General features: G+C 39.2%; 3 protein-coding genes and 2 non-coding genes across 6 annotated transcripts; 2 read left to right on the top strand and 3 right to left on the bottom strand.

The window, feature by feature from the left end:
• Nucleotides 1-1,909: 1,909 nt before the first annotated feature.
• LOC149041643 (uncharacterized) lies at nt 1,910-3,090 on the top strand. The gene has a single exon (XM_089180737.1). It carries the CDS (start codon nt 1,988-1,990, stop codon nt 2,807-2,809), a length of 822 nt encoding a protein of 273 aa, XP_089036863.1. The 5' UTR covers nt 1,910-1,987; the 3' UTR covers nt 2,810-3,090.
• A 2,531-nt stretch (nt 3,091-5,621) lies between these two features.
• Nucleotides 5,622-16,226, bottom strand: LOC113672030 (ribosomal oxygenase 2). Of its 2 annotated transcripts, none has more exons than XM_027188301.2 (11): nt 16,103-16,226; nt 15,528-15,598; nt 14,381-15,442; nt 13,909-14,028; nt 13,371-13,502; nt 11,893-11,996; nt 11,425-11,545; nt 10,113-10,344; nt 7,191-7,354; nt 6,499-6,783; nt 5,622-6,107 (listed from the first exon to the last, which is right to left on the bottom strand). In XM_027188301.2, the coding sequence occupies exons 3-11, from the start codon at nt 14,810-14,812 to the stop codon at nt 5,943-5,945; spliced, it is 1,755 nt and encodes a 584-aa protein (XP_027044102.2). In that variant the 5' UTR covers nt 14,813-15,442; nt 15,528-15,598; nt 16,103-16,226; the 3' UTR covers nt 5,622-5,942. The 2 variants fall into 2 exon arrangements, with proteins under 2 accessions (XP_027044102.2, XP_089036862.1); XM_089180736.1 differs by having other exon boundaries at nt 6,499-6,780.
• On the bottom strand, nt 7,398-7,561 carry LOC113672059 (U1 spliceosomal RNA). The gene has a single exon (XR_003446300.2). It is a non-coding gene; the product is annotated as a U1 spliceosomal RNA (small nuclear RNA).
• LOC113672061 (U5 spliceosomal RNA) lies at nt 8,573-8,693 on the top strand. The gene has a single exon (XR_003446302.2). It is a non-coding gene; the product is annotated as a U5 spliceosomal RNA (small nuclear RNA).
• A 1,075-nt stretch (nt 16,227-17,301) lies between the features above and the next one.
• Nucleotides 17,302-20,815, bottom strand: LOC113672031 (frizzled-4). Its single transcript, XM_027188302.2, has one exon. The coding sequence runs from the start codon at nt 19,545-19,547 to the stop codon at nt 17,904-17,906; it is 1,644 nt and encodes a 547-aa protein (XP_027044103.2). The 5' UTR covers nt 19,548-20,815; the 3' UTR covers nt 17,302-17,903.
• Nucleotides 20,816-21,295: the final 480 nt, after the last annotated feature.

Genomic DNA, 21,295 nt, shown 5'->3' with positions numbered 1-21,295 from the left:
ACCATGCGCTAAGCACTATTATAACATAGCTAGTAACTTTGTCTAATCAAATTCAATTGCGCGAGCGTGCTTCCTATTCCTATTGTGCATGCTCATGACGTCAGCAAACATCCCTCGAGAAAAAAATTTTCCTTCGGGTTGATAATGTTATGAAACAATTGGTTCATACGTCATCTGTGCGTTCATCGAGATATGAAGCACTTGGGAAGTTTGGAGAGCACTCAAGAAGCTAGAGTTGCTCGTGTTTCGTGCTCTCCAAACTTTCCGCGTGCTTCATATCTCCATGAACGCATGCTGACATATGAACCAATTGTTAAACGTAATGACCGAAGACAGGACAATACTTAAGATGCGCGAGATACTTAATGTGAAAAACAAAAACGGGAGAAAATTGAAAATGCGCGGCAAAATAACGTAACAATCCATTTCAAGAAAGTTGAGAATGCGCCTAAATGTCAACGTAACAATCCATTTCAACGGAAAACTGAGAATGCGCGAGATATTAACGTAACAATCCATTTCAAGAGAGAACTGAGAATACGCGAGATATTAAAGTAACAATCCATTTCAAGAGAAAGTTGAGAATGCGCGAGATGTTAACGTAACAATCCATTTCATGAAAGTTGAGAATGCGCGAGATATTAACGTGACAATCCATTTCAAGAGAAAGTTGAGAATGCGCGAGATATTAACGTGACAATCCATTTCAAGAGAAAGTTGAGAATACGTGATATTAACGTAACAATCCATTTCAAGGAACAGCTGACAATGCGCGAGATATTAACGTAAAAATCCATGTCAAGAGAAAGCTGAGAATGCGCGAGCTGTTCACGTAACAATCCATTTCAAGGGAAAGTTGAGAATACACGAAATACTGAAGTAACAATCCCTTACAAGGGAAAACTGAGAATACGCGAGATACTGACGTAATAAGCTATTACAGGCCCTGTAGGTAATAACGTAACAATCCATTACAGGACAAAACTGATAATGCGCGATCTACTAACGTAACAATCCATTACAAAAAGAGAAAACGTGAGATACTAACGTAACAATTCATCACAAGGGTGGAAAACTATGAATACGCGAGGCACCAACGTAACATTCCATTACAGTAGAAAACTGGGATTGCACGTGGCACTAACGTAGCAATCCATCACAAAGGAAAACCAAGAATACGCAAGATGCTGACGTAACAGCCTGTTACAGGAACTGAAAATACATGAGATACTGACGTAACAATTTGTTACAAGGGGAAACTGAAAAGAGGCAAGATACTAACGTAGAAACTCAGATTGCGTTAGACACTCGCGTAACAATCAATTCCAAAAAATATTTGAAAAGTGCGAGATACTAACGTAACAATCCATTACAAAAGAAAGCTGGTAATGCGGGTAATTGTGAAGAAGAGCTCCCCAAAAAACCTGTCGGCCGACAGTCTACCGACAGGTTAAGAAAAAAGAGAAATTGTGTTAAAAACGAACAGTTAACGTGACATAACAATCCGTAATGGTGATGTATGACTCGACAGACTTCACCTACTCTACCGACAGGTTAAGAAAAAAGAAAAATTGTGTTAAAAACGAACAGTTAACGTGACATAACAATCCGTAATGGTGATGTATGACTCGACAGACTTCACCTACTTACCGATCGACGGCAAAGTTGGTAGTATGTAAAGAAACGTTTCTTCCAAAATGTTATCAGATGCGTATAGGATATATCACTTGCGTAATTTACAACACAGCAGACAATCTAAGAATCGCATGGGAAGATAATTTAATCGAAAACTCGGCCAAAAACTCTGAAAACCATAAGCTACGTATCAATACAAACACTTTCGTTCAAATCGCCCAACAATGCAACGCGGCCTCTTATGGTATGTTAAGTATGTATTGTTATTGTTTACTTGATCCGATGATAGCGTTGAAAAGCCTTTAGTTAAAAAATTATTATCATTACGACGTAATAGTTAGCAAACAACAACATGTCTCAGAGAATCTTAAAGTGTACAGTGTGCAGCGGCGACCATTCTATTTTTCACTGTGAGAATAAGTGTGGCGTCTGCCACGGCGACAGTAGGCACTGTTCGTGTAATGAACGCCCGCCTCAGAAAAGAAAAAAGATATCAAAGTCAACAGCCTCCAGTCAACAGCCTGCAGATACGTCGCACGACGATCTAAAGAAAAAATACGAGTCACTGCAAAAGGACTACAAAAGAGTGGGTCAGGCCTTCCAGAACCAGCAGGAACAGAACCAGGAGCTGACGGCGTTGCTAGAGGAACGCGAGAAAGAGGCTGAAGAGCTAGCCAACCTTGTGCGGAACAAGGACGAGGTCGTTAAAAACCTCGAGAGGCGCCTCGTAGACGCAAAGAAGGTCATCGCAGAACTCCGAGCGGAGGTACGACGCAGAGACCAACCCGCGCCACAAGAAGACCCACCCGCATCACAACAGCAACACCAGCAGACGGCAGACATACGCGTCAGCACCCACAGCCTGGCCAACATACACGAACGATATGACCAGGTTCTCCAGACAATGAAAGAGAACAAATGCAGCATGGCCTGTGCCTTCCGTCTTGCAGGCTGTCCTCGGAGCACACTACGAGACTTCGTGGCGATAGCAGAATTGAAAAAGGTCGCCTTGAGGGAACTGGACCTCGTCCTCCGCGACCAAGAAGTTCAATCCATGCGAGATCTGGAGGTTGCCTGTCGCAAAAGACTTCGGCGCTACATCCCGGTCATGAGCAACATGAGGAGAGAGGGGCAGCTGTTGCCAATGAGGTTCGCGGCACGATTTTACGAGTGAAATATCTTGTATATTTCACCACGCACAAAACGGCTCCTTTAGGAGCCACCAAATCTTGAAAGTCAATTGTCAACGTATTAAACATGTTGGATGTCGTTTTCATGCGAAAACCGAGAGAAAACATTAAGGTTTGTGTTAACGTTTCACGGACAAGCTACCGACAAGCTACCGACAGGTTACCGACACATTACCAACAGTCGGCCGACTGTCGGCCGACAGGTAGCCTATATTTCAGGCAAAACCTGTCGGCCGACTGTCGGTCGACTGTCGGCCGACAGTCGGCCGACAGGTTTTTTGGGGGGCTCTTCTTCACAATTACCGGTAATGCGTGAGAAACTAAACGTAACCATCCGTGACAGAAGAAAACCGAAAATGCGCGAGATGCCACACACACAAAAAACTAAAAACGGGAGAAAACTGACATTGTGAAAGATACTACCGAAACAATCTTCTACAGGAGAAAATCAAGAATGTGCGAAATACTAACGTAACAATCTATTACGGGAGAAAAATGCGAGTGCAGAGATAGTGATGTAGCAAGCGAAGACAATAGTAAACTTAAAATGGAGGAGAAACTGTTGTAACAATAGAATACAAGAGAAAACTGGGAATGCGCGAGATAAAAAGCGGAAGAAAACTGAATGGCATGATACTAACGAGACAATCAATTGCAGGAGATAATTTGGAATGCACGAGATACTAACGCAACAATACGTTACGTGAGAAAGCTGGGAATGCACAACATAGTTTCGTTTTATCAAAGGAGTTAATAATGTTAACTAAGAATGCGCGTGTCAATGACGTAATAATCGAATAACGTGGTTGAGCTCCAGCGATGTGGAAGACGTCTTCTGAAGTTAAACGATGTCTTGCGGCAGTGGATAGAGTGCAGTTGTTAAATCATGTCTCATGAAGTTGAATGATGTCCAGTGAAACTGTTATCTGCGGACAGAAATAAAGTCAAATGATTCCTTAAGGCAATGAAGAAGGGCCCATGAAAGTCAATTTTTCCGTTCCCTATACATATATGTTATTTGCCGGCTGGGAGGTCCGTATGGTGAAAAACTGTGACCGAGGTCTTGAAAATACTGCCCGAGGCCGTAGGCCGAGGGCAGCATTTTCAAGACCGAGGTCACAGTTTTTCACCATACGGACCGACCCTTAGCCGGTAAATAACATTTATTGTTTTTAAACTTGACGAAATTCTTTCCGAAAGAACTGAGTGATTTAGGGCTGTAAATACGGCAAGATCTTCCATAAACTGAACAATTTTTGAGCGAGTAAATGGTAGTTAAAATAGAGGTGAAGCAAATTAAAGAGAGATGCCTCAGCGAAACATTTTCATTTCCGTAACGATAAAGGTGATTTAAAGGCTTCCAAACAAACTTTGAAACATTATTTTACAAGTATCTGTCACAATCTGACACCTGTCGATTAGAGAGCGCATAAGAAAAAAAAAAGCATAAGAGCATTTGAAAAACAACGGAACTAGTTTAGCAAGGACTGTCACGACAATGTTTTCTTCAAAATCAGACAATGATCTAATGGAAAGTATTATTCACTCTCATCGACGATTCATTCATGTACGAAGATTTACCTCTGTTCAATTAGTAAACGGCGAGGAAAGTAATTGTGAGTAAATTCAATTTTTTTATTTTGAAGTTGTGAGAGCTTGCTCATCTGTTTGCTGCAATGGCGTGTATAAATCTGGTCTTTCCTTCACAAAAACTAAATTCGAACGGCACACTCCAACGAGACACAAGGGAATTTAATGCGGCCTTTTCTCAAAAAATTACTTTAGTTTCTGTTGTGTAATTTACGGTACAAATGTCCAAATTGAACGGAATTGGAAAGACTCACCGGGAGCCTATATTTGTTGTAGAACTTAAATTAACACTTGGCTCGCTCTTTCTCTACTAACAATTTTCTCGAGAAAATTCAGATATTAAATTAATGAAAGTTCCATCGTTCAGTTTAACTGTAACCAAATACCTTTTTTAACTTTCTGGGTACTTTTTGTGAACGATTAAAATTAATTGCAGACAGTTTTTAGGCCGCTTGTCAACCAACGTAATGACACTATTGTTTATACAAATTCATTCTGAAACCAATATTTTTCTGTCAACCAAAGTGATCTGAGTGAGAGAAAGAGAGGATTCATAAGTTATTATCGGCTTGAGGTAGTGACCGACTTGTTTGCTTTAAAATACTGCCCAGCCGGAAAACGAGGTATATTTATGAAAAATGACAACGAAAGTTGGGATGTACTCGGCGATTCACGAAAGCGTTACCGTGGCCCGTGGGCAGAGATAGGAAAATATTGACCGGGTAAAGAACCAATCAGATTGCAGGATTCGTTACCGTGCCCTCTAAAAAAACAATAATATTATTTACTACAGGCATTTGATACACTGATAATTGACATACTCAAGTTTCCACTTCAAAATATCAATTCTGTAGAGAGCAGTAATCAATTCTCAAGATGGCATCATTTTTTTGAAAAATCTGTTGCCTGTTGAAGGGCCAACTCCACCCACTAGCTTGAGTTTGACATGATCGTGATAAAAGTAATTTTTTCCCCTTTATTTATTCAATTAATTTCGAACAGTTATTTTCCTTAACTTCTTTATGAAGTATCTACAACATTCAAACACGTCTTGCTTAAAACAATAACATAGACACAAGAAACAACATCCCAGAAGGGAGGTGATGGCGTTGCAACATCTGCCGGGAGAACTGTGCCTCAGGATAACTGAGTGTGTATGAAAGTGGCATTCCGGGTCAAAACACAGACAAATACAGCCAGGACCTTTAACTCATATCAATTTTATCTGTAAATGTTACCATCTTACGTCGTTTTCCACTTCTATTCCTTTTTTAATTCATCAACTTTATAACCGAACTGAAGACAGTTTGAGACTCTTTAAGGAAGCCTTAATGTTTGGTTATTCACAACACAACAGATTTTCTCTCAGTTTTGACAACAGTAGTATGTGTACCACGCAGAACACAACGATAACTATTTCTTGTGGTTAGCATGGAAAATCCTCTCGTTTTAAAATATTTGAATGAACTCAACGCATACGTGTCCAACTCAACGGTGGTCTGACTTGACTTCAACTAGAACTCCCTCCTACTCCAATTCCAACAAGCCTTCGTTCCATAATGACTTGACCATTGACAGTCGCTCCTTCTCGGGAAGTTCTAGGCTGCTTACTGTGATGAACTCGTCACGCTCGCTTGAAATCTGACGCAAGGCGCCCTTGTAACGAATGGGGAACTTCAGTGTTGAGCAAGACTGAAACAAAAATAACATTAGATGCCAAGACAAAAAAATAGTAGTGATAATGGAGGCACGTTTATGGGGAATACGAAGTCACAAAATAGCGAGAATAATATATTTCTCTATTTGTGTGTAGGAGAGGGGCTAACGAAGAGATATCGGCCGGAAAACACTGAAAAAAAAAAAGGAAGCTCCACCTAACGACCCTGAACGTTTTCCGCGGCTCAAAGTTCTGTGAGCGTTTATTCACTTCGCTGCGATTATTTTTTTGCACTTAACTGTTCCCGTGCTTTTCGACGATAAAAGGTTTCGCAAGTTTTTAATTCCAATAATGAGCCGAATCCTTTGATCCAATAGTTGAAAATGAGTATGGGATGATATGTCTCATACAGCTTTCGATACTTACGGTTTTCTTCCCCATCATATGCGTAGCTCTGTCATTATCGTAAGAGTGCAGGAGCAAAATGTACTCGTCCCCTCCCTCCTTGTTGTCAAAGGGGTCATCTTCGTCTCCACTCCCTTCCTCTTCGTCTTCGTCCTCCATGTCTTCTTCATCGCCTTTTTGTTCTTGTTCAGCTTTCTTGCTCTTCGGTTTTGTCGCTTTACCTTTTTCTGTTTTCCCTTGTTTATCTTCCTTTGCTCCCCTCTTCGAGCCTTTCTTGTCTTCCTTCTCACTCTCTTCCGATTCCTCCTAATCAAAAAACAAATTTTCACTGAATGCCCAAACGGGAACTTTCAGTCTCAGCGTTCTAGCCGGTTACTCGGTTGAGTCACGCAACGCTCAACGTGTCGGCACAGTTTTAAAGCCACGAACAATATCAGTTCCACGACAGTATAGCGTTATAAAATTGCTTAGCGTTTGTTTCACCCGCAATTTAAATTTAACCTTCTTTGAGAGATCTGTCCAATAAATGGTTATAAATGTGAACGTGAACACATGGCAAGGCTTGATCTGAAAATGAGAGAGAGAGCAAGCACAAATCATCGTAGCAGCAATTAAAAAGGCCTTCTCTGAGGAGTAATACAGTTGGATAATTATTAGAGCGGAAGAACGCTTCTTTAGCGAGCGAGCTATTCTTCGGTTCCCTTTACACATACCTCTTCACTATTTTCTTCCCCATCCTCTTCTGCCTGGGACACATCCTCGTCACTTTCATCAGCTCCAGCGACACCGTCCGACAAGTCTCCGATCATAACTCGGACATGGTCTGGGTGTAAAATCCGTATTTTACTTCCGTCCGTGGGGGTGCTCTTCTTCTTTCCTGCGGGAAAATGCATCATTACTTTCATAATACTTTCTTATGAAGGGGACGAGCGCGAACGCAGGTCCCCACTACCAGAAATTATACGCTCGAGTTATCCAAATTTGGGATAATCGCAAGGGTCAACCCAGTCGAAGTGCAATGAAAGGGCCTCGCCTTGAGAGGACCGCCTACTTGATCACGGTGCCTCCCGCGTCAGGTAAGTATGCAAAAAGTGGCGTCTAAAAATCATATGAATCAATATTACAATCGCATCAATATGGTTAATGATTCTTAGACGTTTAAGTTCGATACGACTATTTAAGCCAATCAGAGGTCACTTAGTACGCAGGTGCATTACGCTTTCCTTTGTCAAGCATGTCAAGTTGTTATGATAATCCCTTTGTTATATTATTACTACAATAGACGCAAAACTAATTATTCAAAAACGAAAAGAAATTTGTCTTGAATTCATCATGATGGGTTTGTATCGACTTGGTTTACAAGTCGAAGTAGAAAAAATACAAAAGCGACTCATCACCTATCTGCTTTGTAGCACCCAAGTCAACTTAATATTTCACCGGAAACAAGTGAACTCAGAATGAAGTATTATAAATAATTTCCTTTCAGGGCTGTTTTGCTCACGTACAACATCTTCCAGGGTCGCTGAAGGGTTGTCACGAGTTAAAGATTCCGGCAAAGTTTCTGTGTATCTCAACAGTCAAATAACAAATAAATCACTACCTTCAAGATAAAACACTGAATCAAATGAAATAACTTAACAGACTTACACATAACACCGCCACTTTCATTCCAACAACAGAAACCTGATCGTGCTCATAAAAAAACGACATCCAGTGCGCCAAAAATAAGCGAATTAATACAAGCACAAGTTTTAAGATGCGAGATTTTTAATATAATTTCGCCACGCTGAAACGATAAGCACATCGCACACGCACGTAAAGTCAAACTTTAGAGTAAATTTGCACGTCAAAATGATCATGTAAAAGTCTGTTTATTCGACTAATAGCCAACATCGAAGCAAAAGAGATATGAATTGAATACGAGAAAATAAAAAAAATCAGTAAAAATATAAACAAATCCTCAACAGGGATGCTTTTGATCTTTCATCTGTGCACTTAGAAAGCGCATGCGTTATCTAGTGACTAATTACATTGATTGACCCACATGTCCTGTCACCTAATGTTCAAGCTATGTCCGACTGGACGCTCAATTTATTAACTCTGGTTTTCCTTCAGCTCGTATAAATCTTTCGCCTTTTACTAAAGATTTCCGTGGAGGAGAACAATAGAATGAGTCTATAGACTAATTTTTCATTGCCCTGCCTTTCGGCGGGGCTCCCATCCAACAGTGAAAACAAATGCAGCGCCGAAAAATCGAATTACCTTTTCATTCAACTTGCCGAGATCACGAGTGGATGTCATTAAGAGCAAACATGTGGGGTTCATAAAGGGTGTTTTAAAGTTCTCTGACGGTTGGGGTGCCGAATGAACGTTGGAGTTCGTGTTTGAAAGTTCCCGAACCTGACTTTCTGCCCTTGTGCTGTACATGCAGATTCCTGTGTACTAGTCACCTTTGCAGGCAATACTTAAAGGGTTCTGTGACACTATCGGCGCATCAATTTAAAGAAAATCAAGTTATGAAACTCTTTACATATTGGACTTGATAAGTCTTGTTGCACAATTTATCTCACTTTCGATGGAAAGAGTTTAAAGAATATCATTAGTCAATTGGCTTAGTGTGAAAAATCTGACTGGAGCATTCAATCAGTGGACACAACATGATGAAACTCTTTGCACATTGGACTTGATAAGTCTTGCTGCACAATTTATCTCACATTCGATGGAAAGAGTTTAAAGAATATTATTATATGATAGGCTTACTATGAAAAATATGACTGGTTGAAAGCATTCAATCAGTGGACTCATCATGATAACCCAATATCTGCAACGGATATTGGGCTATCATGTGGAGTTCAAAGTCTGCCTAGTTTCCAAGCCCATTATCTGTCAAACTTTGGCAAACCCAGAGAAAAGTGTCTTCTTTTGCATATTCTTTAATAATGTTTAATAAAACAATTATTGAATTTGGTTGTCCCATGTATCAGGCATCATCAAGCCTTGTGTCTATGTTACCTGCCCAAACCTATAACTCAGACCTCTGTTTTGACAATTCATGAAATCATGCACAACCTCATCATATAATTGCATATTGTATGTGTGAGTTTAACCTTAATTAGCAGATATCAGTGGTTGTTGTGAAACAAAATTCTCCTTATCAGTCTGTGTAGATGTCGACCTAATATCATTTTTAGCCTTCAAATGTGGTTTCTATATTGCAGTTTTAATTTTAGATATATTTGTTTGTTTAAAAACAAATTGAAGAAAAATTAAATTTCAACCTTACTTTCAGAAATTGTTTGATAGAAAAAAAAAAAGAATGGTGATCAAGTCAATACCTTTGTAATATGAACTGAAAAAAAAAACTTGTTAACATTCCCCATCAGATCTCATTACTAATTCTTTCTGGCTGTCTGTCATAGAATTCTTATGATGTTACTTTGGAGAATTTGGCAATGGATCAACTAATAACTGAATAATTGATGTCTTTCTTTATCCTAATCAATTATCTGCTTGAATTTATGTTGACATAAAAAAGAAAAAAGTATATTTCCCCTTGGGCAGTCAAACAGCAGGGTTCACTGTATTTGTGGCCTCTTTGATATATTTATATATTTATGAAAATGTTGTTTTCTTGCCTTTTTTGATGTCTTTTGCATAGGGAGGAAGGCGGGCATTAAAGAACTCATACACCAAGTTGTCAACAGCTTTGTCAGGACTCAAATGCTGCTCCAGCCCATGAACAAGGTTAATCAAGGTTTTGTTGAAAGCTTTTCTTGGATCTGCAGCTGCTTCCATGGGAGATTCTTCTTTATCACTTTTTTGGTTGTCATTGTGCTCAGATGGATCTTGATCAGAGTCAGTATCATGCTATTGGTAAACATAATGAAAACAAATGAACCCTTCAACCTCTAAGAACGACTAACAAGTAATATCACCCAGAATCACATATTAAGGTCAAGAGAACCAAAAAATGATCACCAGCAAAAGCTCTTGATATTTTTACGATTCTCCTTGTCAAAAACCTTGGAAAAATTTGGAGAACAGCATGGAGAATGAGCAATTTGATGTTTGGGTGTTAAGGGGTAACATGGTTTCCTACGAGGCTAGCAATGTCTACATATGGCTTCCTAGTCTGTAAGAATTACCGGTAACCCCTCACAGCTACCTTCTTTGTCAAAAATTTTTACTCTGATGATAAATAAATTGATTTAGGTCGCCACCTTCTCTAGTTAATTTACTTTAGATGGCTATTTCAAAAATTTATGAAACCCAATTACCCAAAACAGGTTTAATCCATTTAATTAACTTAGCAAACTTAGAAAAACTTTGAAAAGTTTACAAGACCATAAAGATCCATATTTTGACTAAAGCAACAATTGCAATATCTTATCTTGGTTTGCATTTAAGGTTTAATAGTTTGAAAGCTAAATTAAACCTTTAACTCCCATGAGTGACCAAGACAGAATTTCTTTTTACAATATCAACACACTATCACCGAAATAAGAGATGAGAATAAAGAAAAATATCAATTGGGGGATAATTAGTTGATCCAATCCTAAATTATCTGAACTAACATTATAAGAATTGTACAGTTGACAGTAAGGAGAAATACAAATTTGATCTGGGAGTTAAAACGTTAGAACTATTTTCATTGGAAGTTTGTCAACAAAATACATTTTTAACATTATAAGTTTTATAAAACAAAATTCTACCACTCTGTGGTCCAAGTTCAATCCCATTTCTGGAATACTCATTAATCCTTCACTATGGTTTTTGGTGAGGCTCTTTAGTTTACCCCCATTCATAAAACTTAAAATTCCAAATATCTGACTTAGAATCAGTAGACAGAAAAACAGTCACTGTCCATATTGGGTATTACTACTTTTATATAGAACTTATTTATCAGTACAGTCATTTACTACATATATTTTAGACTACAATGCTTACCAATCCATTGCCCATAAATAAAGGAAAATTAATTGGAAGGCCTCTCCTATACTCCACATCACTTTCCATAGCTTTTTCTACAGCTTTAGTCAATACACTTGTCAGCATATTACCCCAAGAACTAATGCAGGAAAAATCAAAAGACTGAGTTAATTGGTGCCCAAGTTCCTTGAAGGTAAACTACAAAATAATTTTTTAAAGTTGTTGTCTATGAATGTCACTATGAACTCAAGGCAAAAATAGAAATGTTTAAAATGAACCTACAGTAAAGAGGGAAAAAGTTGGGAGCAAAAACAGCATTAAATTTTCCATTTCACAGAAAGACTGATTAGGCTGATTCATAACAAGAACAGACACTACTTAACTCCTGCAAGTACAGTGACTGAAGTGTAAGTAAGGTATTTCTTCATCACTAACACAAACAAAAAAAAACCTTTTATAACTTTATTCTTATCCCTATCTCCTTACCTTTCCTGGAATGTGGTCAGTGCCAAATAAGTTGTATGATCTTTGTCTTCAACTGGCACTGGAAAGAAAACAGTCCCTCTAGGGAAGTACAAGAGATCTCCAGGCTGTAGAGAGAGGAAAATGCCTTCCTTAAGAACTTAAATGGTCTACGTAGAAAAATTTAGAGTCATTGTTTAAAGCAATCTGGGATTCTAGAGGATTGCTTTTTGTTTTGCTGTAAAAGTCTTGTGTCACTCCCGCAACTAATCAGATGCAAAACAAAAAACAATTGTTTCATTATGCTTTGGTTGGTTTTACTATCTCAGATCCAAAAATTTCATTGAAGGAGGAACAATGGGCTGAAATTAAGTCTGCATGCAAAAGGTTTGAGCCAATATGCTATCTCACATTTCAATATTTTTAGGCCTCGTATACACACTTTTCCCATCCAAATTGGACATCTGACTACAAAAGAACTTAAAATCAATGAGCTGTACTCGGGAATGATCAAAATCTCCCTGGTTTTCAACAACAGGAAAAGGAAAGAAAATGCTGTGTTTTTGTCATTGGCCTCTCACATGCTGATTACCGTATGATTACTGATGATGTTCTTGGCAAAATGGAAAAAAATGCTCATGCTTTTGAAGAAGATGAATAAAAAGGGGAAAAAAGCAGACAGAGAGAAAAAAGTTGCCACCACAAGGTATCAATCCCAGTTCCTTCTGCTTGAGATAAGTGCTATCCATTGCACCACACTTGCAAACCGTCTTTAGGATTGAAAACCAGCTTTCAGAGATTAGACCTTATCTCCCTTAACCAAAATTTTCAAAATATTAAGTCAATGTAGTGGCCTCAACATCTCATCCCTTCATAATTAACTTTCTGAGTTGATTGGCTTGCAGCCTCTAAATTTATTTTGAGTTCTCATTGATTCTTAGCTATATTTTTCTGATTAACTCTGTCTTGTTCCACTGATTTCTTAAGTTTCTGTTTGAAGACACTCGGTGCAAATAAGTTGTATTTCAAAGTACAAGCACAGAAATTAAGTCCTATGAGGATTGTTGGGTATGAAGTACAATTTCATCCTACCAACATTTAGTGGGGTGAGAATATTACTGTAACCAAATACATTAGAAGCTATCAAATGCACCAATAGCAACCTTCCCTGGTAGATTTTTCCCTGCCTCAAAAAGTCGCTTATAAAGGTTACAAGATTTATTTATTTATTTCTTTATTTATTTATTTATTTATTTATTTATTTAACAATTCTCCTCAAGATTCTCCTTGAAGCATGAACTCTTCTAAATAAATTTTTCTTAGAATCAACAAAACCTACCTGTTAGGCAAAGAGGGATCAGAAAGTATTTACAGCTTCTATGAACACATACATGACAGCTCAGGTGCCAGTTTTGAATTTGCACAAACAGTAACTAAACTTGCATGGACAGAAATCTATCATCCTGGAAGGTATTGGTAATTGCAATTTTTTAGTGTTATACCTCTAAATCAAATTCTTCAGTTGGTTCACCAATATCTTCCAGTTCCAAGTCAGGACTAGCATCTTGAGAGAGCTCCTGCAGAGGCCTGAACAGTTTCCATTTGGTTTTCCCCTCTGTCTGGAGGATAAAGGTCTGCAAATGGAAATAAAATGTAACTAACTAGGACCTATTCCCAAATACTGAGTTATGAGTTTTTCTTGAAGGAGTGGAAATGTCAGAATGTCTAAATAAATTAAAGAAAAAATAAAACTTTGAAAGCAGCAGTGGGTATTCCCCCAAATTAGCTAAATAAGGGTGATGAAATTAAGATAAAAAGTGGTTTGCAATCTCAAACAGCACCCCCTGAAAATGATGTGTATTTGGTTGGAGAGGAGTTGAATCTTTTTCTTAAGGTACCCGACAAAATTCAACCCTCATTACCTCTTTTTCAGTGATGCTCATAGTGAAAATAAAAAATGAAAAAAGGTGAGAGTTTAGATTCTCGCCATCATTAAGGTGGGAAGTCCTGGTAAAAAATTGGAACCTCCCTTGTACTGACCTCCATATCATCATGCTGCGGAGCCAGCCCTTGTGATCCTGGTTGGAACACAAATGCGTCAACAAAAACGAGACAATTGAGATACGACTCGAATGACTCTACCAATCTCCAAATCTCGTCCTATGGAAGAAATGCACAGAAAACAGTGGTAAACCAAGCCTGTCTCGTATGAAACAATTCATGATAAATGGGCGCTTGGGATCCTTCAGATTCGATTAAACAAACGAATGAAAAAAAAGAGTTGCTTCTCACAGTCATAGGCATAAATAAATGACTCAAACCTCGCATTAAAAACATTCTGTGTGAAATAAACTTGCTCTTGTAGCTTAATCCATATAAATCTTTATTGACATTTGTAAAAACGTCTATATCCAACCCATCGAAGTCTTCCAGAGGTTTTCACACAAAATAGCGTGGGGGAAAACACAACATTCCGAACAATAAGTGCAACGATATATAAAGGAACACAAACCTTAAATCTGTCTGGTTGATGAAACTGCACAGAAACTCCAGTGGCTTTGATGTGTTTCGAGTTAATGCGAGAGCCTTCTTCGTTCAACAGCTCCGTCTTCCCTTCGACGTAGCGACTCAAGTTTATGTCTTCAATGAAGTGTATTTCTTCCTTTTTCAAAATGGCTTCCAAATCTTTTTTAGAAAACAACGCTCCATAGAAGTCTGTATTCGCTCGCTTAACGAAATAAGGTTTCTTTTCCCAGGTTTCTGTGAAAAAGGTCTCCAGGTCCGCTACTGCAAGAAGCGTTTCAGCAACTCTCTTTGGCGTGCTGAAGTCAACCATCCTACTATCCGTTGTAGAAGTTTCGGGGTCGTTTTCACCTCCTACTTTTGTCTTTTTTCCTTCAGGTGAAGTCGCTGAGGCACTAGCAGCTCGACCCTTTCGCTTCATACCGTAAGCAGTTCAAGTAAACGAGGAAAGTAAGACTAACGCGACTACGACGTTGTCACTGTTTCGCGACTTCTACTCACGTGGAATCATGACGCAAAGGCGCGCAAATTTAGCCTATTTTGATTGGTCTATTTCTTCGCGCCAATTATTATTTGGAGATTCCAAACGGGTTTTGGGCAACCTTGAATTATTTATCAAATTGCGACAGTTTAAAACGTCGGACGACTTTATCGGAGATTCCAAAGCCAGATCAGGACACTTCAGGATTGGTTTCTTAACGAATAATCTTGATCTTTCATTAAAAACGAGTACGACGAGGTCGACTATTTTGTCTAATTTTATCCAGTGAGCTAGCAATACTTGTCATAAAACCACTACCATGTTTGGAAAAAAAATTAATTAAAAAAAAAAACAAGAGACTTTATTCTTCTGAAGAAACTAGTCCCAGATTAACGGGTATTTAATCATGCTCACAGAATCCTTTTTCCTTTTATTGAAAGACTTCTTGCACGACCAACGTCTGAGGTGGAGACTAGAGATGTCCATTCATCTTAGTAACGTGTGATGAGAGGGGTTCTAAAAAAAATTCTTCCCAGTCTATTTTCTTCAGTGTTTTGATAACAGTATACCCTACAGTAGAGACAGGCGAGCAGGTATAAAAAAATCTTCACTTTAACTGTAGCAAGTGCATTTGATACCCCACTCAAGTACACACCTTCTCCCCCTCCGTACAGTAGAACAGTTTCACCTCCAGGCTGACCTCAGGAAGAGACCCTTTAGAATTGTCTATTTGAAAGCAAGAGGAGAGAAACCTTTATATAAAGATGTGCCATCAATTTTAATAAATAATAGAAATTAGCATGTATGTATTTTAATTTTAAATAAGTTTTCCAAAAGACTACGTCTTCGACGCTTTGTTAAGCTTAAGCTTCATGAAACAAACATCAGACCCCTAAATTTTCATCTTTCTAATCCCTCACTTCATGAACGTCTCTCAACACGAAAGGAGAAACTTTCCTTGAAGAGAAATGTCTCTTCAGGTGATAAAAGTCTGTAAAAAATTGACACAGGCACACGTGTCCGGCCTCGCCTTGACGTAAAATGCGCGCGAGTGAAGATCTTGCCCACGCCTTCACAAATCGTGCCTGGCCTGCACGTTTTGCAAGCTGTTTTAGTGCCGGAGTGAGAACGTTTCTAGAAGCCATTCCACCCTTATCTCATTCTCTTTTTGCGTAATCCCCTTACTTCCTTGCGTCAAGGCGATTTTAGGAGACGAAGGAGGTGGAATACCTTGAAAATAACGATCTTATCTTATTCCTTGAACATTTCAAATGTCACGCGTCAGGTAGTAAAGAACAAGCACGACCGAAGTTATGGCGAATTCTGTTCTCTTTACTCTACTGCTACATTCGAGCTGCTACGCTTTGTTTTCATCCAAGTAACCTTTCAGGTCCTACATGTCTTTTTTCCCACTGAACCCACAGCAGGCCTTGTTTTCGAAGCGTGACTTCTGACTTGAAACACCTGCGACTAGAACAATTAGCAGAACCAAGGCGCCGCGCAGGTTAAATCGGTTTTTATTATCAAGAGTAACTTTCATTTCACTGAGCATGGCACGAGAGCCGATAACAACTGTAGGGTCACTTTCTGTCAATTTGGAATGGCTCGAGATGAATCGAACAGCCGTCTGTATTGCTTTTCTGGAATAGCTCCTTTTACGACCGCATTTCCAAAGCCAATAATAGGTGTGATAGTAAGGGAAAAACAGAATCAACCAATATTAGCAATTGACCGATAATTCCACACAGTGAATAAAGACGTGTTTGGTCTGGCTGTTCAATTAGTGAATTGCGCTTACTGATTGTACCTGCACTTCGGATATCGGGTGTCATTTCATTTACTCTTGTCAGTCGCGCGGGCCGCCGTAGGTAAAAGATAAAAAGAATAATAATTGGATGCCAAAGATGAAAGCGGTTCCGAAATGAAAGAGTAAACACAGAAATAAGACGGGAAACATTCCTCTCCACAGCTGAAAAAAGGCAAGTTGACAGCCGATCATGTCGAAATATATCAGCCAAAGTTAACATGAATTTATCATTAGCTGCGAATGTGAATTTTTTTAATTAATGCCTCAAGCCTCAGGCACTTCGGCTCCGCCGTTGATGGAAATATCTTCAATCAACATACCCAATGAGTTACAGATTGCCAAAAATCGCTAAGAAACGCCAGAATGCGCCGCAAGGTCTCCGTATGAACTCAAAACAAACAGTAAATAATTAGCACAAAACAGATAACTTTTATACGTGCACGCTAGCAGTGTCAATTAAAATTTTCAAGGCAAGAAAGTTAAATTAACACGACACATTTAAGATGGGAATCACCTCTGCCCCAGCGACCGACAAAAATTAAATCACGAAGGAAACAAAATTGTCAATTTCAATTTCACTACCCCAATCAACCAAACACTTCACAATGAGAAGACCCATAGATGATTCTCAAAGCCTTTTAAAATAATCTTTGTTTACAACTTCATTTTCGATTGTTATATACATAAATATAGAAATCAACGCACGAAACGAAATGCAACCTTACTTTAGAAGTTTATGAGGACAACCTATGGGGTATCCAATTGAAAGGTACCAACAGTAGTAAAATTTCCTAGTCGTCAGAACTTTGGTAACAAATTCACAGCAATCATAGATTGAATAAACCTTGTAAAGTGACAGTAAGATCTTTGGCGACAATCAAAATACATACATATCATTTAAATCTAAACTTCTGTAAAGAGTACGCAACAACAGCAAGCTCGAGCTTAGTAAGAACGCTTTCGATAACAGTGTTGTTTTTGGTCCATGTACAAAATAGATTTTCGCTCGCTGCATTCAGATTGCAAATTAGGTGCTAATTGTTAGCAACCAGCTGAGTGTGTTACAGCTAAGAAAAGCCTGACCCTTCATACTGATTTCGTCTTCGCCACAAAAGTGAACAAAAGACAAACAAACGCGAACTTGACGTGAATTGGGAAGGATAAAATATACGTCTATCGCATTTGTTGAAGTAAATTGTCTGACAGGTGCTCCTGGAGCGACATTCAAACTGTTGTTTCGTTGGAGTGCCCGCCATTCCTTTGCGTCTGTGGTCGTGGGGGCCTTTTCCCGGTTAACACATAGTAAACCTTTTTCCACGATTGCAGAGTTTTCGGTGACCAGATCCATATTCCCGAAATTGTTCCAACGAACAGTGACATAAAAAGTTTCAGCATGAAAATGCTCAGATTTGGTTCGGCGATTCTATTATCCCGTTTGCCGTAAAACCAATATTCTTTATTTGCATACTCGTAAAAGTAACAGGCAATAACAGCGGTTGCCGGCACAGTTGAAAATACCGCAAATATTCCCAGACGAACGATCAATCTTTCCAGTTTGTTCGTCTCGCTTTTTGTGTTTCCATCACGTTGTACGGTCGCGCGGATTCGAAACAGGCCGACGAATCCGGCGATTAGAAACAGTGTTCCGATAATAAGATATGTAAACTGTGGCCCCAAAACAAACGCGGCAAGCGCGATCAAATCTTGATTCCCAACAAAGCATAGTCCGGTCAACTCATCGCCGTCTATTTTGCCAGTTATGAAGATAAATATTGTTTTGATACAAGGCAAAGACCAGGCGATTACATGAAAGAGGTTGGAATACGAACCGATGGCTTCGTAGCCCCATTTCATTCCGGCAGCCAGAAACCACGTTAGCGCCAAAATAACCCACCAAATTGTCGCGGCCATGCTAAAGAAATACTGTACAAGAAACACAACGGCACATCCGGTATTTCGACGACCGTCTTGAATGAGAAATTTAGGCGTGTTGTACTCACGATCACAAGAGATCGCCTCTCGACCAGCTGCTAAACGAACGATGAACGAAATCGAGTAAAGAAGGTAACAAAGAGCAAGCCATATTATCGATCGTTCCGGATACTTGAACCTCACTGTATCCACAAAGAACGTGCACAGAACGGAAAGAGTCGACACTAAACACAATATAGACCAAACCGCCATCCACTTGCTCATCTTTTCTTTGTCCGATGTTTTAAAAATACCTTCTTGATTACAAAACACTGCACATGATCTTGTGCTCTCTACATAATAGTAATTGACGCTATTTTTAAATTTCCTGCACTCTTCCGAACCAGTGTATGTCGCTCCCGCTGGTGTCACTGTACGCGTGCCGTTCTGTTTTATGCCTGTGCTTCTTGTGAGAGGAGGTTTTGGGCTGGCATCTTCAGTAAAATTCGGTCCTGTCATACACATCCTTTGGCCGTCGTTTCTCTCCAAGAACTTGGTGCAGTTGAGTTTCGCGGGCCACGGAATACCGAACTCGGCCAACACATGTAAACACTGCTTGCGAACGTACTCGCACAATGGCCTGCAGGATGTGATCAAAACGTCCACCATTTCGGTACACATCGGGAAATATGCCGAGCACAAAAAGAACTGCAACTGACTCGCACAATTGAAATTAATCAGAGGAAGAAACTGTTTGAATTGTACTTCGGCTTCTTTCTGAGTCTCATGGCCGAGCATGTTTGGTATTCGTGTCACGTTGTAACCCATGTTACTACAAAGTGGGGTATTTATCTTCTCACACTGCCATCCTTTCTTTCCAAAACCCTGACCGTGCACAGTGGCGACGGAACTAGCCAAGATCGCAACAACAAGTAAAGAAGACTTAAGCGGATCCATACAATACAGCAACAGCTGAGATCAACACTTGAAGCTTTCTGCCAGCACAGTACAATCGCGCACGCTCTTGAGGTTTCCAGATATTCGGACGCTGATCTGCGCTTAGAGACTTAAACTCTAAATTGGTTTTCGATGTAGGTACATAAGTTCGGTTTACCAGAACGGAATTCACAAATGCTAAATGTAAGCAATCGTTGATCTGCATGAGAATTGCTGGCAGTGTTGTTCTTTGTGCTCTACTCGGGCGATATACATTGCAACCAATCAGCGAGCGTTGCGTTGATTAAACGCCACGCCTGTCAAAACCATCTGTCAATTAGTTTTAATTTTGTTCTAAATTGCGATTGGTTGATCAAATCAGCAAAGCAAACCGAGTAAAATGCACGGTGCTTGCTTTCAATTTGCAAACTCCATTTCTATTTACACAGCATTTGTTTTCAACACATGAGAGGTTTTCTTTAGTCTTTGTTCTCTGAGATTGAGAACAAGTGCGTCATACTTCTACCGTGTGCCCTCAAGACTAATTTAGAGCGACTCCAAACACTTCACGAATAAACAGGCAAGCCGCAAAGCCCGCTGCATGCAGTGTGATCGATGGTAGAGTTGTAGTAGTTTTCGAATGAGACATCTCTTTTAGATTTCCTTTCATTAATAACCAAGACAAATCCCTATTCCTTTAAACAAAAATTATACAGAAAAATAAAACTTAATTAAGGGCATACAGCGCAGTAACCAGGCTCCGTCATGGACATGAAAAATATCCGTCTCCTAAAAAATCTTGGCAACTCTTTCAAATCTCTCATCAAAAGTCAAGGTATTTATTTCTTAATTTATTTTTTACATATGTAACTTTCATGACCGTAATAAAATTTTGCCCTGCGTCCATCCCTCAATTAGCGATCACTCTCTTCAAGAAATTGTGAGTTTGTCAAAGGAAAAAAAAAACGTGCTCAAACGTGCTCAAAATCGATCACATTGCACTCACGAAAGTATTGTATGTATATTTTTAATTTTCCATCAGAGATTTCAATTTTTTTAAGTCGTCAATTCATCGGATCGATGGTTTGGAACATAAATCAAAGCTATGCAGTAAAATATTTACGACGAAATTTAAATCAGCTTCGCTCCAAAACGAAAAATCTGCTGACTTATCATGTAATAAAGAAAGCGAAAATTTGATTGATAACTTGCTAAATCGAGTAATACGTTAGCCACCATTATAAGTCGATTATTGTGTGCGAACAGCGGGAAGCCTTCCCCGAATAAAGGAAAAAATGTGTGCCGGCTCAGGGTTGCGGTTTGTTGACTTTAAGGCTTTTGTGCCCTTGTGATGTTCCAATTTGCTTCTTTAAACCAAGGGTTCAATTTTCAAAGAATCCCTTTGGGAAGATCCCTGCAGGTTTATCGGCAAGGTGAGCCTAAAAGGATTCCAACCATAAAAGAACACCGCTTCCCTTCTTAATAATCGGTCGATTTGTCTCCGGTTCATACTCAGCAGTGTTATGTCAAAGAAATCAATGAACATTGTCTCAGGTCACTGGTCCTTACTGTGAAATGGATAGACATAGAATTGCCGATATCTCATTAACAGGACATCAATCTTCGTACTAATTATAACTCCTTCGAACTTCTGTCTTTCAACTTCGCGGCTTCGAGAAAGATTTATTTCCCTTCCCTAAAAAAAAGCACTTTACATTGAGTATTTTCTTGTTTTTTTCATTGGAGCACTGAACTATAAGCAGTGCAAA

Source organism: Pocillopora damicornis, chromosome 8 (genome assembly GCF_964200805.1).
Source record: "Pocillopora damicornis chromosome 8, jaPocDami1.2, whole genome shotgun sequence".
Lineage (NCBI taxonomy): Eukaryota > Metazoa > Cnidaria > Anthozoa > Scleractinia > Pocilloporidae > Pocillopora > Pocillopora damicornis.
This window is presented reverse-complemented; position numbering and strand designations above follow the sequence as displayed.